A 27249-nucleotide genomic window follows, 5' to 3' on the forward strand; every position below is an offset into this window, starting at 1 on the left:
ACCTAGAGATTATCATACTAAGTGAAATAAGACAGAGAAAGAAAAATATCATATGACATCACTAATATGTGGAATCTTAAAAATTGATACAAATGAACTTATTCTCAAAAAGTAGAAACAGACTCACAGAATCAGAAAATAAACTTATGGTTACCAAAGGGGAAGGACAAATTAGGAGGTTGGGATTAACATATACACACTACTATATATAAAATAGATAATCAACAAGGACTACTGTATAGCACAGGGAACTCTACTCAATATTCTAATAACATCTATGGGGAAAAAATCTGAAAAAGAATAGATATATGTAAATGTATAATTGAATCACTTTGTTGTACACCTGAAACTAAAATAATATTGTAAATCAAGTATACTCCAAAATCAAAATTTTAAAAAATCCATTAAAAATAATAAAGTTTAGCATTCTGTTTAAGTGGTTAAGATGTTTAAAAAACCTACTGTTAAGTAGTCATTTATAGAATATTTTGTTTGTACTTGTTAAACATGTAATATTACGTTTTTAAAAAGCATCATCTTCAAATTGTTTTATGTATATGTTTCACCTCTCCATCAGATTTATTCTTTTAGATGAGAAATCTTGTCAAATATTTGCCCTATCACCCAAACAAAGTACACTCAATATATCTGGAATCCAATTTAACAAATATTTATCTTTATCTAACATAGAAAACACTGTGATAAGCTTTCTGGAGCATTTAGAGAAGAATAAGACACGGTTATTGCTTTCAGTGAGATCAGAATCTAAATGAAGAAATATAATTGAAATGCCAAAAATAATCCAAGAATAATATAAAGCTGAATATTCATTTTATAAATATTTACTGTACCAGGCAGGGGCTGAATGCTGAGTCTAAGATGATGAATAAAACATAATCCCTGAATGCGCCTGAACTGGCAACACAGTCTGCTGTCCTCTGGGAGAAAAACGGAAGAGATCTTCAGCAGAGCTGGAAAGTAACACCACAGGGAACCTAAACTGAAGTTCTCCAGAGCACTTCCCAAAGCAGATGACTCGCGGAGGTCGATTATTAACCAAAGATTCTCAGAGCAAAGAGATGAGCCCACAAAGTAGACAGCTTCCACCTAAGACCAGCAAAGTAACAGTTATGGTTACAGATAAAAGAATGGTTTTGGACTTTCTTTTGGCCAACCAGAACCATTGCCAACACTTCATATTATACCTGAATTAATGTTACAGATGAAATAAAACAATCTGTATCTAAGCTAAAAGAAAAGGCAGTCTGGCTACCTAGGGAATCATTAGGACATGTTTTCTTGGTTAGGCCTGAAAAATCTTAGGTTATGGTAGTGAAATATATTCCACTCCCTTCTTACAATACTTCTAATTATTCTTTATCTCACACTTAATGTTTATTGTCCAGTGTCTCAAATGTTTCAACCCAGCCACTGTCCCATCAGATGTTTCAATAAATAATTCAAAGACCCCTCCTCCCAAAAGGAATTACACTGATGGACTCAAACTGAAAATCAGATACCCCATCTTCAAGAAGAATCAACAACAGAGGTGAGGGTCTGGACAATCCTTAACGAAATCCTGCAGCTTTGACTGAGTGAGGAACAAGAGTGGAGACTGAGAAAGTAAGAAGTTCCCACACTCCCAGGAAAAGACTGATCTTTAGCCATGGTAACAAGAAGCCACCAGAACTGATTTTAAATTCATTCAATCAATAAACAACTTGCCGTACTGAATGCATTTAGAAGGCAGCCGATCAATGATAGTCCTTGCTTCTGAAGTAGGCAATTAGGAACAAATCCGGTCTAATAAATACACCTCTGAGGACCAACTAACAACAGTAGTCACACCCAAGTATCCACATCTCTACAGATGACATAGGCCTACTCAAGCTTTTGAATATCTGCCCATCCCTGAACTCCAGGCATCCCTAAAACCCTACAAAAGATCAGTAATTTGCGCTGCTTGGAGAGATTTCCCCTGATCCTTTACAACAGTGAGCAATAAATTCAATTTTGTTTATTTACTTTGGATATTGAATGACGGTCTCATCATCTTTTGACACCCTTTAAACACCCCTTTTAATAAATGCAAAAATCTTTAGAGACCTTTTGCTTTTACACATTTCCCTAGATGGTACAAAAAAATCACAACTTAGATTAGCCTTGTTATGCGGAACTAACACAGACATTTAGCTTTAAAATAAAAAAGAAGTATGGAGCTAAACATCTATTTTTTTAAATAGCAAAAAAATTTAAATTATCGAATCATTTAAGTCAGTATTTTCTGGCTGAATATTCTGGGGTCACAATCAACCAAGATTTTATTCTGGCAAATTTCTTGAAAAATAGTTTTTATGCTTTCCAAGTAAGTGCTTTCACATAGCTGTGTTATAAGATTTTTTTTTTTTTTTCCAGATGATGTGAAAATTCCTCTAAGTCATGTCTGCAATTGCAGCAGAACTCGGAGCACAGGCAGTAACATCCTAACCAGCACGCTAGAAAAAGAGGACTCCGCTTCCCTGGTCCTAACTGCGTCCTTGTCAGGCTTGACAGGATGGAAAAAAAGCTCCCTTTCTGAATGCCTTGCTCCACAGGGCTCTGGCATGCCGTGCCTCCAGTGAGGCAGGCAATCATTTCATCTTCTGTGCTTACTGGCCTGGAGCCCAATCATACCTGTCCAGAGAACTAATCATAAATATGGATTTAGGAAAGTGTATCAATTTTAAGACCCTACAACCTAAGCTATAATAGCATAACACAATATTGTATCACAAAAAGACAATCCCAGGGCTAAAAAGGAATCTCAAAAAATCACCTGTTTCAACTTCCTTCCTTCACCATATTAATCAACTCCCAAAGTTAAAGTAGCTATTTTTACAACTAGAAAAAAAATTCTTAGAACTGTAGGTCCTCCCTTTACATTTCCTTTATCATTCTCTTCACACTTTCCATTCAACCCAAGCTGACAGACAGAAACCAATTAAGAGACAGAGGCAGAACAGTCACAGAAAGAATAAAGAGATCCTTACTTTCCCGTTGGAATCTGGTGGACTTAAATCCTGAGAAATGAGGAAAAAATGTGAGTGAAGTCAGGCAACCTGTTAAAATCTCCTGGTCGCTTAGCTCTTTCCTTTGAGATGCCATCCGGGAATAGGATTTGACTCAATGTCGTAATAAAAGAAAAGACATAACCACACCATTTAATAGGGGCCTACTATGTGCCAGGTATTATACCTGCTGTGCAAAGAGGAATCATTATCCTCATTTTACAGGCAAGAACAATAAGACCCCCCAAGGAATTAAGTAACTTGCCCAAGGCTAAGCCAATTAACTTGCTCAGCTACTGGGTGGGTATCCTGGGATTCCAATTATGGCCACGTTACCACCATATGGCTACATTTTCCTTACATAGAAGAATGACTCCAAGGATTGAGTCGAGTATTAGAATCATGGTAGAGACTCAATGCTAGATTCCACAGGATCTGACCCACTCAGTGATACCCTAAGAGACTCACTGCGCCAGTAATCCACAGCTATTAGAGATGATGATATTAAAATGATAAGACAATAACAGCACCTTACATGCATTATCTCATTTCATCCTTATAACAACCCACAAAGCAGGTCTATTCGTAGCCTCTTTTTACAGCTGAGAAAACAGACGAGAGATTACCTTGATCAAGGTGACACAGGCAGTGAGTGGTGGCAGTGAGTGGTGGAAATCAAAGCTCAAGCCCTTCCACATTATATGACACTGCATCAGAGGAATGTGTCAGATCTCTCAAGTTTGTTGGGAGTGGGAAAAATGTTGAAAATCATCGTTCTATAGAATAAAATGAACTCTTCAGTCTGGTCTGCAAGACCCTTCATGATCTTGTCACAATCTGTAGTTTTCAACCTTATTTTCTATCACTCCCTTTCATAAACCCTATGCTCCGGAAATTTTCTTAGTATTTCTGTAAATACCCTGAGTCTTCTCAGTTACTTAATGCTACTTCCTTTCTGCTGAAGTGGCATTTTCTGTGGATTCCACAAAACAAAATTTTATCCGTTATAAAGGTTCCCTCCCTCCCTAGAAATATACTCTCCCACTACTGAACTTCCGTAGCACTTAGTCCTTCTCTCAGGACCTATTCACGTCCTTGACTGGACTCCTACTTGACTTCAGTAGGCACAGATTCCATATAAACTCTGTGGAACGAATGCAATTTGGAGGCAGAACACCTGGCTGGAAGAAATATGAAGATCTAATGAAACCAGAGAGAAGAGGCAGCTTTAAGCCTCCAAGAACTGCCATCCTGAAAACTATGACCCTCCCTAAGAGCAAAACAAAATGTCAAACTTGTTCTTGTAAAACACAATTGGTTAGGATTGTAGACTGGATCTGGACTCCGTCTTGCTGAGTGGACCTGGACCAGCTACTCAACTTCTCTCCAGGTCGAGTGCCTCATGTGTAAGTGGGAACTAATAGTATAACTTACCTCATTGGGCTGTGTTAAGTACTCAGTGAGTTCATACATGTAAAGTACCTAGAACAGTGCATGGCTCAGAATGAATGCTATATAAATATTTGCTATCACCATTTTGGAAACTCTTAAATATATATACTGAAAAAGTGGCTCAGAACACCAAACCTCAAGAAGGGATCTGTCAGAGACGGAAAATTTTCAGAATGAACAATTTAGGGGATAAGGAGATAAGCCGGCTTTTAATATAAGAGAGCCAGTACTCTTTTCCTCTCAAAAGTTGCAGATCAAGAGGAGATAAAGCTGAACACTATAAAATAACAAAAGTCAAATTATGGCAGAAAGAGGCAAATACAGACTTCTAGGTAAAATACAGAGATATTAGAACACAGAGGGCACCCAGGAACCTGAAAGAGACTGTTTTAGGCTGAACAAATGTAAAAATAGATAGCTTCTAACTTAAAAAGACTAATTCAAAATTAGCTGTTTGGACTTGAAATACAATTTTTAAGGAAAACAACATTTTATGTATTGCCTGGGTTCTCTGGCTAACCCATAAAAGCCAATTTAACTTAATATTACCTTAGCAGCAATTATAGATTTTAATATTAAAGACTGTTTTAGTTGCCAAATAATGTTAATATTAGCATATACATTATTAATTATGTACAACAATGCTTTGTAACAAATCATCTTTACTGTAGGAGTGGGAATTCACAAAATCAACTATTAGAAATGCAGGAAGGGATCTGAGTGATAGCTAGGGCCACTCTACTTCCTGGTTTGCCCCGGATAGTCATGGTATGCTTGTGACTCTAATCATAATTATTAACAGCTCCCTTTCATTCTCAAAAGTGTCCTGGTTTGGACTAAAATTATATGGTTACCTTAGTGTTAGTATCTTCACCCTTGTGTTACAAGTGAGGAAACCAAGCCACAGAGCAGGGCTGTGACTTAGACAAAGTTAGGGACTTAGGAAGGGACCAGACTTAGAACCCAGAAATATCTAGGAGTCTTCTTATTACACTGCCTGGACTTACCAGTAACAAGGTAATGGCAATGACTGAGATGGGCAGGATTTGGACACCAGCAATACACATGAGATATAAAGTCTATGCGAGCAAGGCTCTCCCCATCCTGGAGGAACTTTACAGGGTCAGATGCTGAGGGCTGAGAGATTTAGGGGATCTTTGTGTACCTAAGCCTGGCCTAGTTCTCTGTGCACTTGCGGCTTCTTGTCCACCACCCCTACTGATGTGGGAAAGATTATGAGAGAAATAAATTAGTTTTGGACATGTTAAATTTGAAACAACATTTCAACATTTAACTGGAGATGTAGAATAGGAAGCCAGACTGGAGATATCAGTTTGGGAGTTAGCAATGAAAGGGTGGTATCTGAAGCTTAGGGCACTCATGAGAAGAGCAGGAAAAAGAGTCCTGCAGTAAAGAACAGGGGTCAAAAGGAAGGTGAAGGGTGAGGAGATGAAAAAGGCCTTAGGACACTGAATAACCAGCTCCAATAATGAGAGGAAGACAAAAATAATGTCTACAACAATAATGATGATAAACTGCAGCTACTACCATTACTGGAAACTTTTTACGTTCCAGCAACTCTACCAAGTACTTTATATACATTAGCTTAGTTCTCATTACTATCCTCTGAGGTAGGGAAAAAAATAAGGCCAGAGATGTTAGGAAACTTGACTGAAGCCACAAAACAAGCAGCAGAGCAGAAATTCAGACTCAGCTCTGCCTCTAAAGAGCTCTGTGATCTTTCTACAATGTTCTGCATACTGGATCTTATCTTCCCTCTTTTCCACTTTGTCCTTTGTATGTGATGATTTATAAGGCTTATAAATATTTTTCTTCTGTGAAAACATTTATTTGTATGTCTTTGTAGTTAAAATAATGACACTGAGTCATTGTGAATGTGACTTCAGAACTAAGATGTTGCCAATGCTTCTGTTAGCAAGTACGTGGACCATATTTCTGCCCCAAGCATGTTCTACTAGATGAGAAATGGAAGCTGTTTGCTCTTAATTTGCACTATTTGTGCTGTGGGTGTGTTCATGGTACAAACATAGGTTTCAAAACAACCACGAACTATTATTTATAAAACAGAAACACTTCTTAGGAAATTCATATTCAATACCCAGATTATTAATTTTATTATGAGGGTCACTCATTTGCTCATTTAAGTTTGGCTTGGGCTTTGCTGACAATAATTTTTCTTAAGAACACGAACTTGTTGGGAAATGTTAAGATGGTGCAATTTGCACATAAGTATAAAATGAAAAAACAAACACTGCCTACTGAAAGGCAGTAATAAAAACTAAGGAGACTTCTGCTTTCAAAATTATATTAGTAAGAAGTATAAGTATTACTATTTTGCTAAGAGCAGTTTCATATTTATTGATATTAATTCAAGTTTCTCATCAGCTACAGTATATATTCTGATCCTCCCCTCCAAAAAAAAAAAAAAACCTATTAAAGCACTTTTAAACAATGAAATCCAGGCATAAGCACAAAGTGTGATTCTGAAGTTACACAGGAAGATGCTTATAACTTACTGTTATAAGGAGGTAAGTCTTATTTAGGCTCCTCTCTAATTATTTTTTGCATTTAAGTCTCATCTCCCACAGCCAAGAGAAGATCCTAAAGGGCAGGGACAATATCTTCTATTTCTTTTGCACAGAGACTAGCAAGATAATGTGCACTATACAGTTGACAAAATCCCGATATTTATATTTTTAATTTTACGAAATGAGAATTTGTCATTCCACCATTTAAGGGAACCACTTTGTCTCTCCCAATTAAAAAACAGATACAGCCAGGTTTCCCACAAGCTTTCATATGAATTTCCCATGGAATTTGGTGCTGCTAGAAGTTTAGAAAAGTTCTTAGTAACCTAATTTTCTATATGAAACAATCAGTGCCTAAAAGAGGGAATTAAAATTTTCATTTAGAAGTGTTTTTGAGTCATTCTTTATGAATTATATTAACGAACACTTTGTTGGAATTTAGTAGGCCTCTAGGGCTAGAAAAGTCTCATTTTTCTTTCCCACTGAAATAGTTTATAGCAGAAAAAAAATTAATATACTCCATACGTGCCTATCTTTTTGCCTTTTGTAGGTTATGTCATCCAAAGTTTAAGCTTTTATCTCTTCACAGACAAAGGAAGCATATCTAGCAATTCAAACACAAAGGAGAACTAGCAGAGGGTTTAAATTAAGTAGGGAAATGAACGACAATGTACTGCTCTTCCTTCTTTGCTCAAGAGATCATCAGTCTGCTTATTTGATTGATAGTTATCATTGTACCTTCTCAGGTTTATTATGCGGTCCAGGTACTATGTCCTTGAAAAAAACTGCAGGGAATAAGGCAAATAAAAGAATTAGAAACAGAAAACCCTGAGGAAGATATCAAAATTCCCTTCTGTACATCTTACTTTTTTTCCGGTACACGGGCCTCTCACTGTTGTGGCCTCTCCCATTGTGGAGCGCAGGCTCCGGACGTGCAGGCTCAGCGGCCATGGCTCACGGGCCCAGCCGCTCCGCGGCATGTGTGATCTTCCCAGACCGGGGCACGAACCCGTGTCCCCTGCACCGGCAGGCGGACTCTCTACCACTGTGCCACCAGGGAAGCCCCTTCTGTACATCTTAGAAGGAAGGCCAGCAAGGTCCATCACAGCCTGGAATTCCTTATTACGCTTTTGATATCACAAATTAACAGGTTTTGAGCAGTCAATAGAGCATCTGAATAAGAAAGACGTGAAGGCAGAGGAAATGACTGATTAGAGAGAAAGAACCCAATCATCTCTAAGTTTGTAGAAGAAAGTCTACTCTGGTTCTGTGAAATCAAAGTTGTGGGTTCAGTGGGCTAATCTGTTGACACAGATGAAAAATCCTGTTCTAAAGCCAGTGACTGTACCCTTAGCCACAGCTAGCGGTCTCACAAATGCTGACTCATGGCACAGAAGGAAGAATGGGTGATCAGCATGGTCAGCTTGGTGCTGACCCATCCTTAATGCTGAAAAAAAAAACCCTTAAAATGCAGTGTGGTTGGTGGTGTACTAAATATGGATGCCTTTTGCACATTACTCCAGCCTTGACATATTCCAACTACTCTGACTGCTCTTGGGCACCGGGCAGGAACAGGAGGAAGAGTATAATCCGTCACACCTACTGACTGTGGTTCAGTGGACTTAATGACACAACAAAAACACATTTGTTATGTTCCTTCTAATTTCAAGACACATAATAAATACCTAAACAATGAAATGTGTGACATGTAAGCAGATTTTTAAATTTAAAAAATAGCTTCAAAAAACGGAGTCAGTGTGCACTTAAGATGAACAAGACATGAACTCGACTATTCTAAGTCTCAAACAATTTCAAACTCAAGTTTACTTTTTACTTTTCACTTTAAGTAAGAAATAGTCAGCTACAGGACCAAAATTAGGAAGTCAATATGCTCTGAAAGGGCTTCCCTGGTGGTGCCGTGGTTGAGAGTCCGCCTGCCGATGCAGGGGACACGGATTCGTGCCCCGGTCCGGGAAGATCCCACATGCCGCGGAGCGGCTGGGCCTGTGAGCCATGGCCGCTGAGCCTGCGCGTCCGGAGCCTGTGCTCCGCAACAGGAGAGGCCACGACAGTGAGAGGCCCGCGTACCGCAAAAAAAAAATGCTCTGAAAAACCTTAATTTAAAAAACTCCTTACTATGTAAAAATTCAAACATACACAAAAGTACACAGAATACACATTATCCCCACAGCAGTCTCACATTCCATCCTTCAGCTTCATCAATTTTCAACTCATTTCCAATTCCCTTTATCTAAAGCCAACCTTGCACTTTCCCTGGATATCAAGTCATGTCATCTCTAAACATTTCAGTAAATCCTTGTAATTTTGACTGAACCCTGATACAATTTGTGATATTTTGTGTTTTACTTTTCATTGCCTTTTATTTCCTTTCTTTTTTTTTTTAATTTTAAATACCTAGGTCAGTGAAAGAGAGAAAATTTGAGCAAGAGAAGAAAATTCAGATTTTTCAGTTTTTCTGGAATTTCTAGTACCTAAATACAGTTGTAAACTTTCTTCTTCCTGAAGGGGGTGACAGAGCTAGCAAGATACAGTCATTCAGTTTAACAAATACTAATTGAGCACTAGGAATGGGGCTGGGTGCTAGAGATTAAAAAAATGTGTAAAACAAAGACCCTTTCTCTAGAATGGGTGAGACAGACACAGGAACAGATTATGTTAATGTGAAGTAGAAAAGCTAGGATAATGGTATTCACAAGGTACCATGGGAACAGAGAATAAAGGCACCAAATTAGGTATTCAAGAAAGGCTTCCAGGAAGATGACATCTGAGTAAATGCAAAAATACTGCAAAGAACTGTCATGATGTCATTATAATAAATTCAATATAAAGTTTCTTCCAAATGGATTTCCTTCATTCAGTTGGCTGGGGAAATTAGGTGGTGTGGGGAAATTTCCTTAAAGAACATTAGTCTGGGAAGAGAGTGAAATATCAAGAATTCAAAAAACAACGACTCTATCATGTCTCGTGGAGAATACCAAAAGAAAAAAGTCTTGGTCTCTCCCCTCAAGGAGGTAGGAATCTAGGCGGAGAGAAATTAAACAGGCATTAGAAAATTTTACTATATAATATTCAATCAAAATATAGAGTCTAGTGATGGGAAGACTGGTGTGGACTGAAATATTTGAATAAGGGCTGGGACTTAAACCAAGGTTTTGAATATAAATTTAATCCACATCCAAAAAGGAAGTCAGTCAAGTAAAGGATATTAAAAGATGAGTCTTAAGTGGTGAAGGAGTCTTTGTCTTTAAAAAGTACATATTTAGGGACTTCCCTGGCAGTCCAGTGGTTGAGACTTCGTCTTCCAATGCTGAGGGTGCGGGTCGATCCCTTGTCGGAAAACTAAGATCCCACATGCCTCATGGCCAAAGAAACCCAAAAAAAACATAAAACAGAAGCAATATTGTAACAAATTCAATAAAGACTTTAAAAAATGGTCCACATCAAAAAGAAAAAAGTCTTAAAAAAAAAAAGTACTTATTTATTCTGTCCATCTTTGGACTGAGTGAAGTAGGCAGGGAAAGGTCAAGATTTTTTATCTCAACCTCAGTCTCTAAAGAGATGTGTGAATGTGTGTGCTCATGTATGTGTTATATATGTTAGTCTCAGAGCATGAAGATTTGATTTGACAATTTACAATCTCATTCTAAGCTATTGCATTGAAATAATGCACAATGTCAGGTGCAAAACCAAAGATCTACTCTGGCAGATTATCTGATTCTTAGGGAGAAAATAAAAACTAAAACCCATAAAAATGAAAGTTGTAAAAGACACATAAGAAAATTCAGTCAATACTATAAAATTAAAAAAAAATCCAACTGTTATTCAGAGATTAATGGCTCACCATTTACAATTCCATGTTAAAACAACAACAACAATAGTGTCAGCTAACACACATATAGCATCTACTATGAAGCAAGCTTTATGTAATTAATTCATTTAATCCTCAAAAGTGACTATGAGGTAGGTAACACTATAGATCTTCCTTGACTTATGATGAGGTTACATCCCAAAAAACCATGATAAGCTGAAAATACTGTAAGTCGAATATGCACTTAATACAACTACCCTACTGAATATTGTAGCTCAGCCTAGGCTGCCTTAAACATGCTCAGAACACTAACATTATCCTACAGTTAGATGGGCAAAACCATCTAACACAAAACCTATTTTATAATAAAGTGCTGAATAGCTCATGTAGTTTACTGAATCCTGTACTGAAAGTTAAAAACAGAATGGTTGGGTACAGAATGGTCTTAAGTGGATCGGTTTATCAGTTGGTTGCCCTCATGAGCACGTGGCTGACTGGGAGCTGTGGCTCGCTGCCACTGCCCAGCATCATAAGAGAGCATCATACCGAATATCACTAGCCCAGGAAACGATCAAAATTCAAAATTTGAAGTACGGTTCCTACTGAATGCGTTATCGCTTTTGCACATCATAAAGTTGAAAAATCGTTAAGTCGGACTGTCTGTATCCCTCCCACTTTATAGAGGAGGTAACTGAGACACAGAGAGATTAATAATTACTCTCCTCAACTCTAGTTTTTCAAACTTTACTGGTCAGAATTTGGATCAGAGGTTAACAGAAGACATATAGGAATACTGTGAGCATAAGGTTGAAATCTAATATTTTTATGAATTCAGAATAATTTCTTATATCCTTCATGAACTTAAGAGAAATGATGCATGATAGTATGTTGGCACAGAACCATAAACATAAACATCAAATCCATCCATGAAGTGAAGAGGGATAAGAAAATATATTTGAAATATTTGCTCTAAATAGGAACTTGCTCTAAAAATGGCATGCTTACAAACAGACCAAAGAATAGTCTCTTAAATATTTCCCATAGGATTGAGGAATGCATCTTTTTCATAATACTTACACACATGGAGAACATAAATTATAATAAATGACCATATCATATGTAGCAATAAAGATAGCCAGTAGTAAAAATGCATTTGAAGTAACTGTTGTCCCTACTGAATAGTAGAAAAATATAACTCCCGAGGTGGAATTAGCTGCTTTTTCTTCCAAGCTCTGACAGCAAATTACACGTAGCTATTCCCAGCGTTTATATTCTATTACAATATAATATAGTTATTTGTTCATGTAGTAGTCTTCCCTCCAGGCTGTGAGTCCTTGAGGATAGGGTCTGAATTTATTCATCCTGGGATTTAAAACCCATCCCTGCACCTAGTAGAATGAAGGTTTATTGAATGAATGAATGAATGATTTGATAAGTGACTTTTAACAAAATCTTGGGTGCTATAAAGCATTATAGAAAAGTTAAAAATATCAATTAAGTCATAAGCGTTTTTGTTATTTTATGAGCGGATTCTTGTCTCCTCTGCCTGGCATTTAAAGCCTTTCTACATTGGCCCTAATCTACCTTCTTAACCTCACCTTCTCTTCTTTTAGTTATATCCTCTGTATGAATTACTTGCTCTTTCTGGCATAAGCTCTGTGCTTTCTCATCTCTATGCTTTTACTCAGTAACCTCCAAAAGTTTTAGCTTATGCAGCCCTTTCAATATAAATGAGTATACTTACGTAACACTGTGCTAACGTTTACTGTAAAGCGATCATAAAAATAGGAGAAAATAGACATTTTAAACAAATGAGGTAGACATATATAAATAGAAGTTTTAATCTTCTCTTTCTGCACACAATGCATTGTTTTGCACGTACTTCACTTTAAAAATCACTGATTTACACCAGGAGGACAAATCTCAGAGAGTATTTGTGAGAATGAAGTAAATCTGTACATGTAAAGCACTTAGAACAATGCTGGTCATACAGGAAACACAGTAAATGTCAGTTAATTTCATTAACATCATTATCATCAATGCAGTTTCTTTCCACATACTTACCCTCCAGCTCCACTCCTACAAACCCCCTGAAGGCCAAATTCAAATGTTATCTTTTCAAAGAATTATTTGAATGCATCTCTTAAATTAGGATTTCTCACTGTAGGAGGTACCAAATCCTACAAAGCTTAGCAAGAAGCCATGGCTAAGAAGCCAAAATAAAGCTGCAACAGTTGGAAAAAAAATTTAGGATGGGTTTATGGAAAATGAGGCAAATGGAAAAAGATGTGATTATTAACCCAAAGAAAAGTAAAATACACAAAAAGGAAATATAATACATTATCTGGCTCTATAGTAAACAATGTTTAGATAGACCCAATAATAGAAACACTGACTACTAATTTAACCAAAAACTGTTATATAACCATATGGGAAAGATGTGGCATTATAACAGCCCCCAAACCCTCAACTTTTATTAGCAAAAGTCTAAAGAAGATTAATCATGAACTAGAAATTTAGGCATATTACTTTAAAACTTATAGATAAATACCAGAAGAAATTTAAGAACAATAGGGAAAAAGAGAAGATTTTCTTTCTAGAAGCTTCTAGAAAGATAAAAGTAGTTCTGTACCATGAGATCAGCAGTGAGAATGGCATGTGTTGTTCTTTTCAATGGTAGCAGGAGAAGTTAAAAAGCAAGGAAGCAATGCCTTCAAAATTCTAAAAGAAACAATTCTATATCCAGTCAAGCTATTCATGTAAAAGCATTTTACAAAATGCAAAGACTCAAAAATTTTTCTCCTATGCAGCAGTCTTTCTCAGGAATTTATCTGAAGATGTGTTCATACAAAAGAAGAGAACAAATAAAAGGGAAGACACAGAATCTAGGAAACAGGAAATTCAACGGTTCTATTGATCAAATCATATTAAAAGTTATTGGTTTTAAGAAGATCAAATCAATATGAAGGCATTCAGCTGATTTTTTAAATGTTAAAATATTTCTTATGCCTTTAGATTTACAGTTACACTTTTACATCAATCTGAGCATAAAAGAGATTGCAAGAGGTTTCAACTCTTACCTGTAACACAGCAGCAAATAAGTATACTACTACGAAGATTATAGTTAAAGAAGTGTGACCACTTTTCATCAAATGAATAGTGTAGAGGAAAATTAAATGCCCAGGTATCACTAAAAGCAGTAGAACTTGAGCAGACTTATTATTTACTCCTGTAATATAAAATGTAAAAGTTGTTAAAATCATATTTTGGTGAATAATAGGTCACAGTTGTTAAAATTTGAGGATTACTTCTAGTTACTATAGTGCATAGAATCACATAAAATTCAGTTTCTAAAAATAAATTTTAACTATTTACAATTCACTTAATTTTTAAAAATTCTCCCTATATGTTATATATTAATTAAATAAAAGGTGGTTGATAAAAACATGCTATGAAGAACACTGGTCAAACTATAATATCTATTATAAAAACAGAGGAAAGACAAAAGAAAAAATATGAAGTTCTTAAAGTACTGAAATGTAGTTTTTTTCCCTACATCATTTAATTCCTTTTTATTGACCATTTTAATGACTAAATGACATCTCATGATCTTCTAATAGAGGACCTTTGGTTATGAAATGTTTTAATTTTATTTTTCCTTTAGAATTCTTTCACTGCAATTAAAAGACTGGGCATTTCTGATCCTCATTCAAAAGTTACATTTATTACACTTATTTTCATCACAAAAAAAAAACTGTCAAGAATTTAAAATTGTGGTTTAGTTTTTTGGATATCATACGCCTGGGACAAAATAATGTCCTTGTAACTGAGGTTATCCCCTCTCATTCTGCTTGTTTGGAATCAAATGCCTACATTTAGAAAGGTCCATAAGATTAATATACAAAAGACAGATGGTATATCTGTCTCCCTAAATCACCTAACAGTGCTTTCTTATATGCACAAGGTTCCTCTTTCCTGACTCCTAAAGCAAGATATCCCAGAGAAAGAGAAAAACTATATAAAGCTCCTCAGCAACTGCAGAATTGATCCAAATTGTTTTTTTTTGTTGTTCACTGAGATTTAGTGAATACAATCTATTCTAGTATTTAAAATCTATTTAGCTCTCAGAAATGGAAAACTATGCAATATTCACAAACAAAATATGTATTCAACAAATGTTGCCTGCCTATACTCATAGAGAGCAATAGTTCCTGAAATAAAATATGCAAGAATCCACAAGCACCTACCTGGACCAAAAAAAGTTCTAAATGGGTAGTAACCACCTTTGGGTTCATCGGGCAGTTCTCCTGGAATGCTGTGTAAATGGAGGTAAGTAGAAATCCTGCTAGCCTGAATGGCTACCAAATTACCACCAATACCTGAAACATAAGGAAAAACGAACAAGGTAGTTATCTTCATATTTTAAATAATGTGCATACATTCAACTGAATACAAGCCTCTTTATGTCACATCCTGGGCCAAGAAAATAAACAAACAAAGAATTCTTCTGAAATGTTGATTTATTAAATGCTGAGGTAGATATTCCAAAGACAGAAAATCACTGCTGTGAAAGACTCATTCATTATTTTTTCAAATCTAACTCACTGTTTGATCTGAAAGCAGAGTAATTAATTTTTAAAAATTACTATCACAATCAAGATATAAAACTAGGTAACAAGATATTCCATGTTTATCATCTTAATGACAGGGAAAACAAGCTAGATTTATTCAAATAGACAAGGCTTGATACATGTCTCTCAGGTTACTAAAGAAATGGGTATAAGACACTGAAAAAATTACTCAAGAAAGTCATCTTTTAACCTAGATTATCTTCTCATATACTCAGAGGAAGGGGAGTTGATGCCTAGAAGTGAAATGAATTCCAAAGGGTGGTAAGTGCCCCCAAGGTAAGTTAGGACACCCAAACTCTCCTTTGACAGATTATGGGGAGGAAGAGGTAGTAGTCATAAAAGCAAGTAGGAAGGAAACAACTGAAAATTTCAAATTCTTTAATGCTGAGTGTGGACTAACATAACCATCTAGAACACCTGGGAACCCTAGACACAAGGGGAGTCTACATTCACGGGTCAACTATTTCTGCAAGCCTCCCCTGGGCACTTGTGAGACAGACTGAGGTAGGACAGAACACTTGAGAGAGCCGACCTTGGTGGCACACAGCAAGAAATCACATCCATTTCTGACTCCCTCTCTCATATGAAACAAAAGCTGCTTGAGGTGATGAAGGAAACACTCCAGCTACCCGACCCCAGGCAAAGATCAACTGCCACTGGAGGAAAATTAGAAGCAAAAGCTGTCTACTGCTGGAGAAGTGGAAGGAAATCTTCCTGCTTAAGACCAATCTGAGTAATTGATTGGTCTTAAGAAACACTGAGAAGGCCTCACCTCTGTGGACCAAGTGTATAAGAACTGCCTAAGATTGAGACTAGTGCAAGAGAATCCCAAATCCCATCCCATGCCTTGCACCATGTAACAAGCATCAACAACCTACTGTGAGAAGAGAAGCAAGAGCACAGATAGTTAAGCCTTTCATGCTTCAGGCATACAGTGCTCCAAGCTTCACACTGAGCATAAGGTAGCAGGCGCTCATTGATAAATCTGAAGCCAGTGGTGCACTGAAGGTAACTATAACAACCACAAAAACCAGACCCGGCTCAACTACTGATGAGACTCACACAGTCCTCCACACTAATGACCTAATAGAAGAAAAAGCCTGCCTTCAAGGCGTAAATAATATTTATCTCAATCTCCAATGTTCTTTTATACACAATGTCCAGCATTTGATAAAAAATTTCTGAGACAGTAAAAAGCAATAAAGAAAACAGACTACTGTCAGGAGTTAAGAAGTCAATAGGACCAGACTCAGGACTCAGGTGTTGAAACTATCTGACAAGAATTTTAACATTACTATGATTAATATGTTAAAGGATCTAGTGGGAAAGAGGTTACAATATGCATTATTAAAAGATGGGAACATAAATAGGTTAAAAGTAAAGGTACGGAAAAAGATATACCATATAAACACTAGGGGAAAGAAAGCTAGAGTGGCTATATCAGTATCAGAAAGATGAAAGAAAAGACTTTATAACAGGGGATATTACCAGAGAGAAAAACAAACATTGAATAATGGCTGAGGAGGTCAGCTCATGAAAAAGACATAACAATCCTAAATGTAGTTGCACCTAAAAATAGATCTTCAGAATACCCACAGGAAAAACTGATGAAACTGAAAAACAAACAAACAAACAAACAAAAACCAGACAAGTTGGTATTTATACTTGGAGACTTTATCACTCTTCTCTTATTAACTGGTAGAATACACAGATTTTTAAAAAATCAAAACTATACAGGAGATTTTAACAATAATAACAACCAACTTGATCTACAGGACATTTATAGAACACAACACCCAACAAAAGCAGAATACATATTCTTTACAAATATACACATGGAACATTCACGCAGATAGACCATACTATGAGCCATAAAACAAGTCTCAATAAATTTGAAAAAACTGGAACACATAACGTATGTTTTCTGGCTACAACAGAAAAGATAGATATCTGAGAATTCCCCCAAATGTTGGAAAGCAAACAATACACTTCTAAATAACCCACAGGTCAAAAAAGAAATCACAAAGGAAATTTTAAAATATTCTGAATTTAATGAAAATGAAAACACAACATATTGAGATTTGCGCACACAACATATTGAGATGAGTACTGCACATAAAGCAGTCCTTAGAAATTCACAGCATTAAATCTTATATTAGAAAAGAAGAATGATCTATTATCAATGATCTAAGGTTCCCATCTTAAGAACCTAAAAAAAAATAAAAAATTAAACTGAAAGGAAGCATAAAGAAGGAATAAGAAGTATAAGAGCATAAATCAATGAAATAGAAAACAGAAACAATAGAGAAAAGAAATGAAACCAAAAGCTGCTTCTTTGAATAGATCAAGAATAAAAGAAGACACAAATTTCAATATTAAGAATGAAAGAGGAGTCATTACTACAGACTATGCAGGATTAAAAGAATAATATGGTTATACCATGAACAGCTTTATGCCAAAACATAATAGCTTGGGTGAAATTTTAAAATTCCTTGAAATACACAAGCTATAAAAACTCACTTGGCAAGAAATACATAACATGAATAGCCCTATATCTATGAAGCAGTAGTTCTCAGCTGGGGGTGATTTTGCCACCAATAATCGACCCCCAATCCAAAAAAAAGAGATTTGGCAATATCTGGAGACATTTTTGGTTGTCGTAATTTGGGATGTTTCATTGGCATCAAGTGGGCAGAGGCCTGAGATGTTGCTAAACAAACCACAGTGCACAAGATCCCACCCCCCACAATATGAAATTATCTGGCCCCAAATATCACAAGTGTCAGGATTGAGAAACCCTATATTGAGGAAATTGAATTCATAGTTAAAAACTTATTCATGAGAAAAAACCTTCAGGGCCTGATGCCTTCACTATCTGGAAACTGAGAGAACATGCCTTTAAATAACTTGTGAATTAAAGAAGACATCATAATAGAAATTTTTAAACATTTGTATTTGAATGGAAATTAAATATTACATACAAAAGCAGGTGGGGTGCAGCTTAAGCAGTAGTGAGAAGCACACTTAAAGTCTTAAACGCACATACTTAAAAAAGAAGGAAGACTTACTGACCTAAGCATCCATCTCAAGAAGTGGGAAAAGATAGAAATATAAACACAAACTTGAATAAGAAAAGTAATGAAAGAGAAAAAAGTAATAAGATCAATAAAGCTACATATCAGTTACCTGAAAAGAAAAAAAGAGTAGGGACAAACAACAGGAAGAAAAAGGAAGCCATAACTCCAATTACTACCAATATTTTAAAAATAAGATTATGAACAACTTTATGCCAGTAAACTTGACAATTTAAATGGGAAAATATTCTAAAATATATATAACTTAACAACATTAACTCAAGAAGAAATACAAAATCTGAATCATTCTATGACTAAAGAAATTAAATCTAAAATTTTCAATCTTCTTCAAAAAATCACCAGGTCCACATAAGTTGTTTGCTTTGTTGTTGTTGTTGTTTTCAAGTGAGTTCTACCAAATATTTAAGTAACAAATAATAATAAAAAGAATAGATTACAAAATCTTACATTACTTTACAGTATAAAGTGTATGAGTAAGTATATCTAACTCACATAATGAGACTAGCATAACTCTGAGTTCAAAATCCAACAATGACAATATGAAAAAGGAAAATTATAAGCCAATCTTACGAATAAAAATAAATGTAAAAAAGATATCAAACCGTTGGCAAGCCAAATCCAGCAAAATGTTAAATGTGTAATACACCACAACAAAACTGCATTTATGCTAGGAATATAAGGCTGATTTAATAATTGAAAATATAATACGGTACATTAACAAATAAATGAAGGGAAAAATAATATGATTATATGAATAAATGCAGAAAATTTGATAAAATTCATCATTTTATTATTTATTATTAAAAACTCTTAGCAAACCAGGAATTGAGGGGTACTTTTTTGCTGTTGTTGTTGTTGTTTTTGCGGTACGCGAGCCTCTCACTGCTGTGACCTCTCCCGTTGCGGAGCACAGGCTCCGGACGCGCAGGCTCAGCGGCCATAGCTCACGGGCCCAGCCGCTCCGCGGCATGTGGGATCTTCCCGGACCGGGGCACGAACCCATGTCCCCTGCATCAGCAGGCGGACTCTCAACCACTGCGCCACCAGGGAAGCCCGAGGGGTACTTTTTTAACCTGGTAACTACACATGCACACACGCACGCATACACTTGAAATCTGTGATATACAAAAGAGGTACTGCAGATCAATAAAGAGTGGTATAGATTTTTCAATAAATAGTACCAAGACAGTTATTAATATGCCAAAAAAATACCCTGAAATTGGACCCCTATTCTCATACTATACACAAAAATCAGTTCCAAGTAGATTAAAGGCATCATGTGAAAGACAAATTAATTAACATAATTAGTATAGAAACTTATTAAAGTTTTAACCGCTCATGAAGTTAAAACCCCATCATGATCTCATCATGATCACCGGTTATATTTTTAAACTATAGCAGAATTATTACCTTGAATAGCTTCCCTTAATGTCAGAAATGCTTTCTCGCTATCACAACATACTCTACATTTCTATTAAGAGCAAGTCTATCAGCATTTCTTTTTTTTTTAGCGGTACGCAGGCCTCTCACTGTTGTGGCCTCTCACTGTTGTGGCCTCTCACTGTTGTGGCCTCTCCTGTTGCGGAGCACAGGCTCCCCTGCATCGGCAGGCGGACTCAACCACTGTGCCACAAGGGAAGCCCCCAGCATTTCTTTTAAATTACTTAAATTCCTCACAGACTAACTGCACTACTAGAGCTAGTAGAGCGCTTTTAAAGATTGTCACATAAATTAATAACATTAATAAAAAACAGATTTTCAACATACTAATTAGTGAGAGCTTTCAGTATCCATAAGACCTAATTTCTAAGTGCCTTATTGCTAGAATGAGCTCCACTGATAACAGAAAGTTTGATAGTATGAACAAATTCAGAAGGTTCATCAAAGGACTGCTTTAAAATCCAACTTCATGTTTTATTAAATTTAGAAATATATGTTTCCAGCAAATGTTTAGCACAGAATAGATTTCACACCATAGAATATATTTCAAATTATGTCAATAATTCTTTTGGGCATTCCTAAGGGAACCTGAAATAAAAGTTCATTTTGTTCAAAAGCAAAGCCTTATAATCAACAGCACAGCAGATCTAGTATCTTCCATATATACCTACATATTTTGGCCGTCTCCACACATCTCTGCATTTTCACCTCTCCTCCTTTCATGACTCCTTATCAGAACTCACACACAGCAACTGCTCTTTTAGTTTTAAGAAATGCAAAGGGATAGGGGAGATGTGTCTTCCATTTTTTTCTTTTTTTTTTTTTTTAAGAAGAAATACATGTAAGCCCCTCAGAGTGAAGACCCTTTCCTCTAAATGAGGGCAGGCACATTCACCTCTACCACTTCCTTCCAATGTACGTGTCGGCAACCTGATGAGTGACTTACAAGGTCTCCAAATTTTCTGCTTCCCTTACCCTAGATCATGCATTCTTAGTGGGGACAAAAATTTGTTCTTGGGGGGAGAAAAAAATTTTTCACTCATTTTATGTATAAAGCACGGATATACATACAGTATAGAAATGGATAAACTGGATATCTGTGATATTAAAATTTCATGGGTGGGAACATTTAGGGGAAAAAATGTTTTAAATGGTTCCCTCAGAGGGTCATAATGAAAAAAAGGTTGAGAAACACTGCCTAGATCGGAACTTCCCAAACCAGGATGCCTTGAATAGTTTACAGCTGTGTCAAGATACTGACCTTCGAAGCTCTGCAGGGGCAGGCTGGTTGCCTCTGGTTCCAAGTGGCCTCCTTCTTCTCCCTAGTGTGCCATCTAATATTACAATTTTCTGTGTGTGTCACGACATGAAACAGGTTGGGAGATCTATCTACCTTCTTGGGACAACTGAGAATGTCATTATAGGTAAGGCCCTTCACCTTAGTCTCTCTTCAGGACTCCTTTTCTTACCACATTGAAGTAATAAGGGGTATCCTTTCTTTCCAAGGCTACTTTGTAGCCCATCATTCTGTGGACTTTCCCCTTTCCTTCTTCACCATCTCTCATGCATCCTCCATCTTTCCTTTTCTATTATTCCTTTGCCTCCTTGTCAATAAACATACCTATATCCCTCCTACCTTGGAAATTCTTCATTTGGACACCTAGCTGTTATTCTAATTCTTTTCTTTTCATAGTCAACCATTTAATAAGAAATCTAAAAGTGCTACTTCCAGGATTTTTATTTTGTACTAAATATTTAATAAATACAGAAATAATATTTATAAAATACACATAAGCTATAAATAACCATATTGCAAAAACACCCATGTACCCATCACCCAATTTAAGAAAAGGAATACAGCATGATTTTTACATTTGAAGTACCCTATGTGCCCTCCCCAATCCCATGTCCTTCCTCGTCAATCAGAGTAACTATCCTGAATTGTGTTTTTCATTCTCTTGTTTTCTATGTTATGACCACATATATGTGTATTCCTAAACATGCTTTTGAACTTTATAGAAATGGGATAATTCACATATATTAAGTTCCTAAAATTCATCTTTGTTGTTATGTGAAATGTAATTTTTTAATTTTGATTGTTCATAACATTCTATCTAAGGCTATACCTTCATTTATTTAGCCATTGCTTCTACTCAACAAAAACTGAACTCTCAAATGCCTTCCAAAACACTGAAGAAATGGTTCCTTCTGAGTCATTTCCCCTGGCTACACTAACTGAGCTCATCCCTCTTCTAACCAATTGATCTCTAGCTCAACTCTTTCTGTCCACAAAATATTCACTCCTGGGATTGCTAACTTCTTTCAGTATCTAAAGAGCTCCTATCTAAATATTCACTCCGGGCTTTCCTGGTGGCACAGTGGTTAAGAATCCACCTGCCAATGCAGGGGACAAGGGTTCGATCCCTGGTCCAGGAAGATCCCACATGCTGCGGAGCAACTAAGCCCGTGTGCCACAACTACCGAGCCTGCGCTCTAGAGCCCGTGAGCCACAACTACTGAGCCCGCAAGCTGCAACTACTGAGCCTGCGAGCCACAACTACTGAAGCCCACGTGCCTAGAGCCCGTGCTCCTCAACAAGAGAAGCCACCTCAATGAGCAGCCCACACACCACAACGAAGAGTAGCACCCACTCGATGCAACTAGAGAAAGCCCGTGTGCAGCAACAAAGACCCAATGCAGCCAAAAATAAATAAATAAATAAATTTATAAATATTCACTCCTATCTAAAAAGCTTGTAGAATACACCAAAGAGGAGGAAATGCTGAGAAACCAATTTCTATGGTTACACGCAGGAGAAATTGTTAAGGAAAGTAATAAACGTTGCCATCACTGCTAGTTTTTTATACGAATAGTAAGAACCGTTTTTCTATTTATTTATTTATTTTTTTGCCTTTTTTTAATGCACTTCACCAGTTCCTAAGTATATGAAATGTTTCGGGTATAATCTAAGTTGTGTTATTTAATAAGATAACTTCAAATTCGGTGACATGTACTTTGCAGCAAAACAAAGCATGTTCCTTAAACTCATGCATTTATTCATCCAGCAATTACCAAATCCTAACATGCTAGGCACTATCTCTAGGCACTAGAGAGTCATACAAAAAGAATCATCATACAAAATAATTATGTATGTTAAAAGTATGCTGTGGAAGCATAGAAAAGAGAACTTTTTTTTTTTTTTGGCCATGCCGCATGGCTTGCGGTATCTTAGGTCCCCAACTGGGGATCAAACCCATGCCCTCGGCAGTGAAAGTGCAGAGTCCTGACCACTGGACTGGCAGGGAATTCCCAAAGGGAACTATTTTGCAGAAGAGGTGACATTTTAATTGGGTCTGAATGAATGAGCAGAACTTGGTAAGTAAAAGAAGGGAAGTGAGACAGAGGGAACATCAGGTACAAAGGAATGGTATAGAGAAATGACATGATCTTTTTGAGAAAGCAACAAAAATTCAACAAGATGAGAGTTTTAAGAATTGGTGGAGTGGTGGAGAAATGAGATTAGAGAGGGTGCTTTTAGGGCAGATTGGGCTTACTGAGTATATTACGCTAGATAATTTGTACTTTATCTCCAGGAAACGTAACTGTGATCTTTACGTAAGCAAGGGACAGGATCAGCTTTGTTGATCGGGAAGCTAACTCTAACAGCAGTATGGAGCATAGACAGGTTACACTGGGTGATAGTAGAGGCAGGGAGACAATTTATGCAGATGTACCCAGGGAAGATGAATGAACAAAAACCAGGGAGCACGGGGAGACAAAGGGTTGAGACTAACTCAGAAGGTATTTCAAGAGCAGATAAAAAGAGAGAGCATTTAGAGAAAGGGAGTATGTGACTTTGGGATGTTTTGTTTGTGTAGATAATAATACCACTAACTGACAGGAAACCGGGAAGGAAGAGCAGGTTTGGGGGGAAGATAATGAGTTCAATTTGGAGCTTGGGATCTTCCATGTGGAAATATCTGTTTAAAGTATGGATCTGGAAGTGAATGAAGGTCGAGACAGGGGATAGAGAGCTGAAGTCACATAACTAAGACAAATGGTTCTCAAACATTTGCATGTGTCAGAATCAATTGCTGGGTTCTACACTAGACTTTCTGACATGGGAGGTCTGGGCTGAGGCCTGAGAATCTGCATTTCTAACAAGATCCCAGGTGATGCTGCTAGTCTGGGGACCACACTTTGAAAACCTCTGAACTAGACAATATCCCTCATAAAGAAGGTGAAAAGTGAGAATAGAATATGATCAAGAACAGAGTCTGGAAGAATACACATACTTAAAGAGGCAGTTAGAAAGGAGGAGTTAGTGAAGGAAAATGGAGAAGAATTTTCAGAGAATGGGAGGAGAATTGGGAGAGTTGCAAAAGGGCAGATTAACTAGTATCAAACAGCTGAACAGAATGAAGACTGAAAACAAGTTACTGGATAAAGTAATTAGGGGGTCACTGTGGAGCTCAGCAAAAAAAGTTATGTAGAGTGAGAGGGATGGAAGACATTGTAAGAAATTTTACAAGTACAGGCTACACTTTGAAAAGTTTGGTTGTAAAGAGTAGAAGGGAGAAAACAGAAGCTTGAGAAGGCAGAACACTGTGGGAAAGGTGATTTAGAACGAAAGAGTCGAGTACAATTGTAAACTAAAGAGGAAAGATGAAAAAAAAAAGAGGAAAGATGGAAGAGAGGAAGGTATGGAAGGTACAGGAAAAGTTAAGATAACTGAGAGTAAGGATCCCATTGGAGGTGTAATGGTCTTAGATAAAAGAGTCTGCTCTTCTTCTGAGATGGAGTGAAAAAGGTTAAGAGTAGACACTGTTAGAGCTGAAGGGAAAGGAAGGAGAAGGAAGCTGGGAGACACCTGCCTAAAGCCTCTGTTTTCTCTGCAGAGCTGCACTGTAAGACACATTAAAGGTGCTTCTTCTGGAAGATGGAAGGCAGTGCCAGGTGGAAATACGAATCTACACAAAGGAAAGAAGAGTGCTGAAAGTGTGAAAAATCTGGGGAAATGTACAAGATACCACCCCTTCGTTTTTTATCTTTTTAAAACATACTTGTTTAAAGCAAAAATAATGTTATAGGATTTATAGCAAAGTAAAACGTATGACAAAAAGAGCCCATAAGAAAGAGTGAAAATCCAAGTATACTAATATAAGGTTCTTATCCTTTATGTAAAGTGATATATTATTATTTGAAAGTAGACTGTGATAAAGATATAATAAGACCTAGATCAGTAGTTCTCAAAGTATGGTCTAGGGTTTAGAAAGAAGATTAGATCCAGAAATTCCAACCCCTCTCTAACAAAAGTTCCAGAAGGGGAGACTCACAGCATCCTGTGGAAAAGAAATCTTTTTAACCTAATGTTTCCAAAACTTAGCTGACCACAGAACTCACTTTTCAACACCTCGAGAACTATCGTTACATGAAATATATTTTTTAAAAATGTTACTGGTTCTGAGAGATGTTAATAAGCATTAAAAGATACCCTCATCACAGTATCAACACAGATATGCCTTACTTTAAACAAAGTGTGTATTCCCGTATCTAATATAACAGATAAATTAGTAGCTGTTCATTTTGAAGGAAAGAAGTCACAGGCTTTGGGATATCAAGCAGATCTGGGTTTAAACCACCATTTGCTAGATATGAGACCTTATCTTTATTTGAGGATTAAATAACATAACATGCATAAAAGAACTAAAAGTAATCTGCCACAGAGTAGGTACTCACTAAATAGCAAATGATGGGGACTTCCCTGGTGGTACAGTGGGTAAGACTCTGCGCTCCCAATGCAGGGGGCCTGGGTTCGGTCCCTGGTGGGAAACTAGTTCCCGCATGCATGCCACAACTAAGAGTTCGCATGCAGCAACTAAAGAAGTCCGCATGCCTCAACTAAGAAGCCCACATGCCGCAACTAAGAGTCCACATGCTGCAACTAAAGATCCCGCATGCCGCAACGAAGACCCAGTGCAGCCAAAATAAATTAATAAATAAGTAAATAAATATGGAAAAAATAGCAGATGATGACGATGGTGATAAAACAGGGAGGGGTCTTTTAAATAGTATGTCTCAGCACACTTAAAACGAAATTCAGTTCTCAGAAGTTACAACTTTTTTGAGAAGCATGGAGTGAATCTTCTCAATCAATGTTTTTAAAGAGCATAATGTAACATAAAATGTGTTCACTGTGATACCCAACTAAGAGGTTTACTTACTGAGATAGAAAAAAGATTTTACCACTATGCCATGCCATGCACAGACTTCCAATGAGGGCACTTTAGCAAACTGTTTCTTGTAAAAGGCAAAATAACAGAGATACTCACTAAAATCTTACTAATAACGGGGTTGTAATTTAAGTTAAATTTCTCACTGAGATGCTGGGCAATACAGTTCTAACAGTCATTGTTGGGTAATATTCATGCTAGTGAATTCATCAAGTAATAGTCACTGAGAGGATTCGGACAGGGGGAAAGAAAGTGATAGTTATTCCAGGCAGTGAAAATTAGATCTCTGTATGGCCACAATGCAAGAAGCAAGTCGCAATGATAAAGGATAAAGTTGTGTGCATCCAAGAGCATATAGAGAGAGTCTTGATAGGTAGGCAGAAGAGTTCTAATTTGATTTGACAGGCAGGAGGAAACCACTGTCAAGTTCATCAGCTTAAAACTAATGTAATAAAAACAATGTTTACGGTAGACCCATCTACTAGTGACGTTCAACTTGCACTGAATAGGGAGTGAGTCAGGAAGCCTACTTTATTACTTGAATGATGGTTGAACTGAGACATTAGTAGACTACAGTAGTAAGACATACTTGTTATATAAATAAATGAACAAGTGAATTATGTTAATGTACAAATAGACAAGATTTGGTCATTATCTATTCAAAGAGGATGAAAGAGCCAGGTTGAATCAAATGGGTCCATGATGTTAAGGGCAGGTGATGGGGAGAATGGTGCTACCAGGAAAACTGGGAGGGGCATCTCTAGGGGAAATTTGTTCAGGTACCCCAAAATTAAAATGTTCAGTAAAAATTGTAGATATGAAATTAGATTTTAGAGAAGTTGCCTTTGTATATCATATTTTCTTATTCATAAATATACAAAAGTAATTTATATTAAATGTGTCATATATCCTGTGATACAGTTTTCCCCAGGTAGCATTATTTTAAATTATATTGGTTTAGGCTATACCAAAA

The 27249-nt window shown here is 36.7% G+C and overlaps 1 protein-coding gene across 6 annotated transcripts in view; it reads right to left on the minus strand.

Annotated features, from left to right (window-relative positions):
- SLC41A2 (solute carrier family 41 member 2) overlaps positions 1 to 27249 on the minus strand; it is a 129285-nt gene that overhangs the window by 22058 nt on the left and 79978 nt on the right. For all 6 annotated transcript variants that reach the window (XM_033427576.2, XM_033427579.2, XM_033427577.2 and 3 more), the window contains 2 exons: positions 15125 to 15256; positions 13958 to 14106 (listed from right to left, as the gene is read on the minus strand). In XM_033427576.2, coding sequence (XP_033283467.1) covers positions 13958 to 14106; positions 15125 to 15256 — 281 coding nt within the window. The remainder of the gene's footprint in view (positions 1 to 13957; positions 14107 to 15124; positions 15257 to 27249) is intronic.

Source organism: Orcinus orca, chromosome 11 (genome assembly GCF_937001465.1).
Source record: "Orcinus orca chromosome 11, mOrcOrc1.1, whole genome shotgun sequence".
In the NCBI taxonomy this organism is placed as follows: Eukaryota; Metazoa; Chordata; class Mammalia; order Artiodactyla; family Delphinidae; genus Orcinus; species Orcinus orca.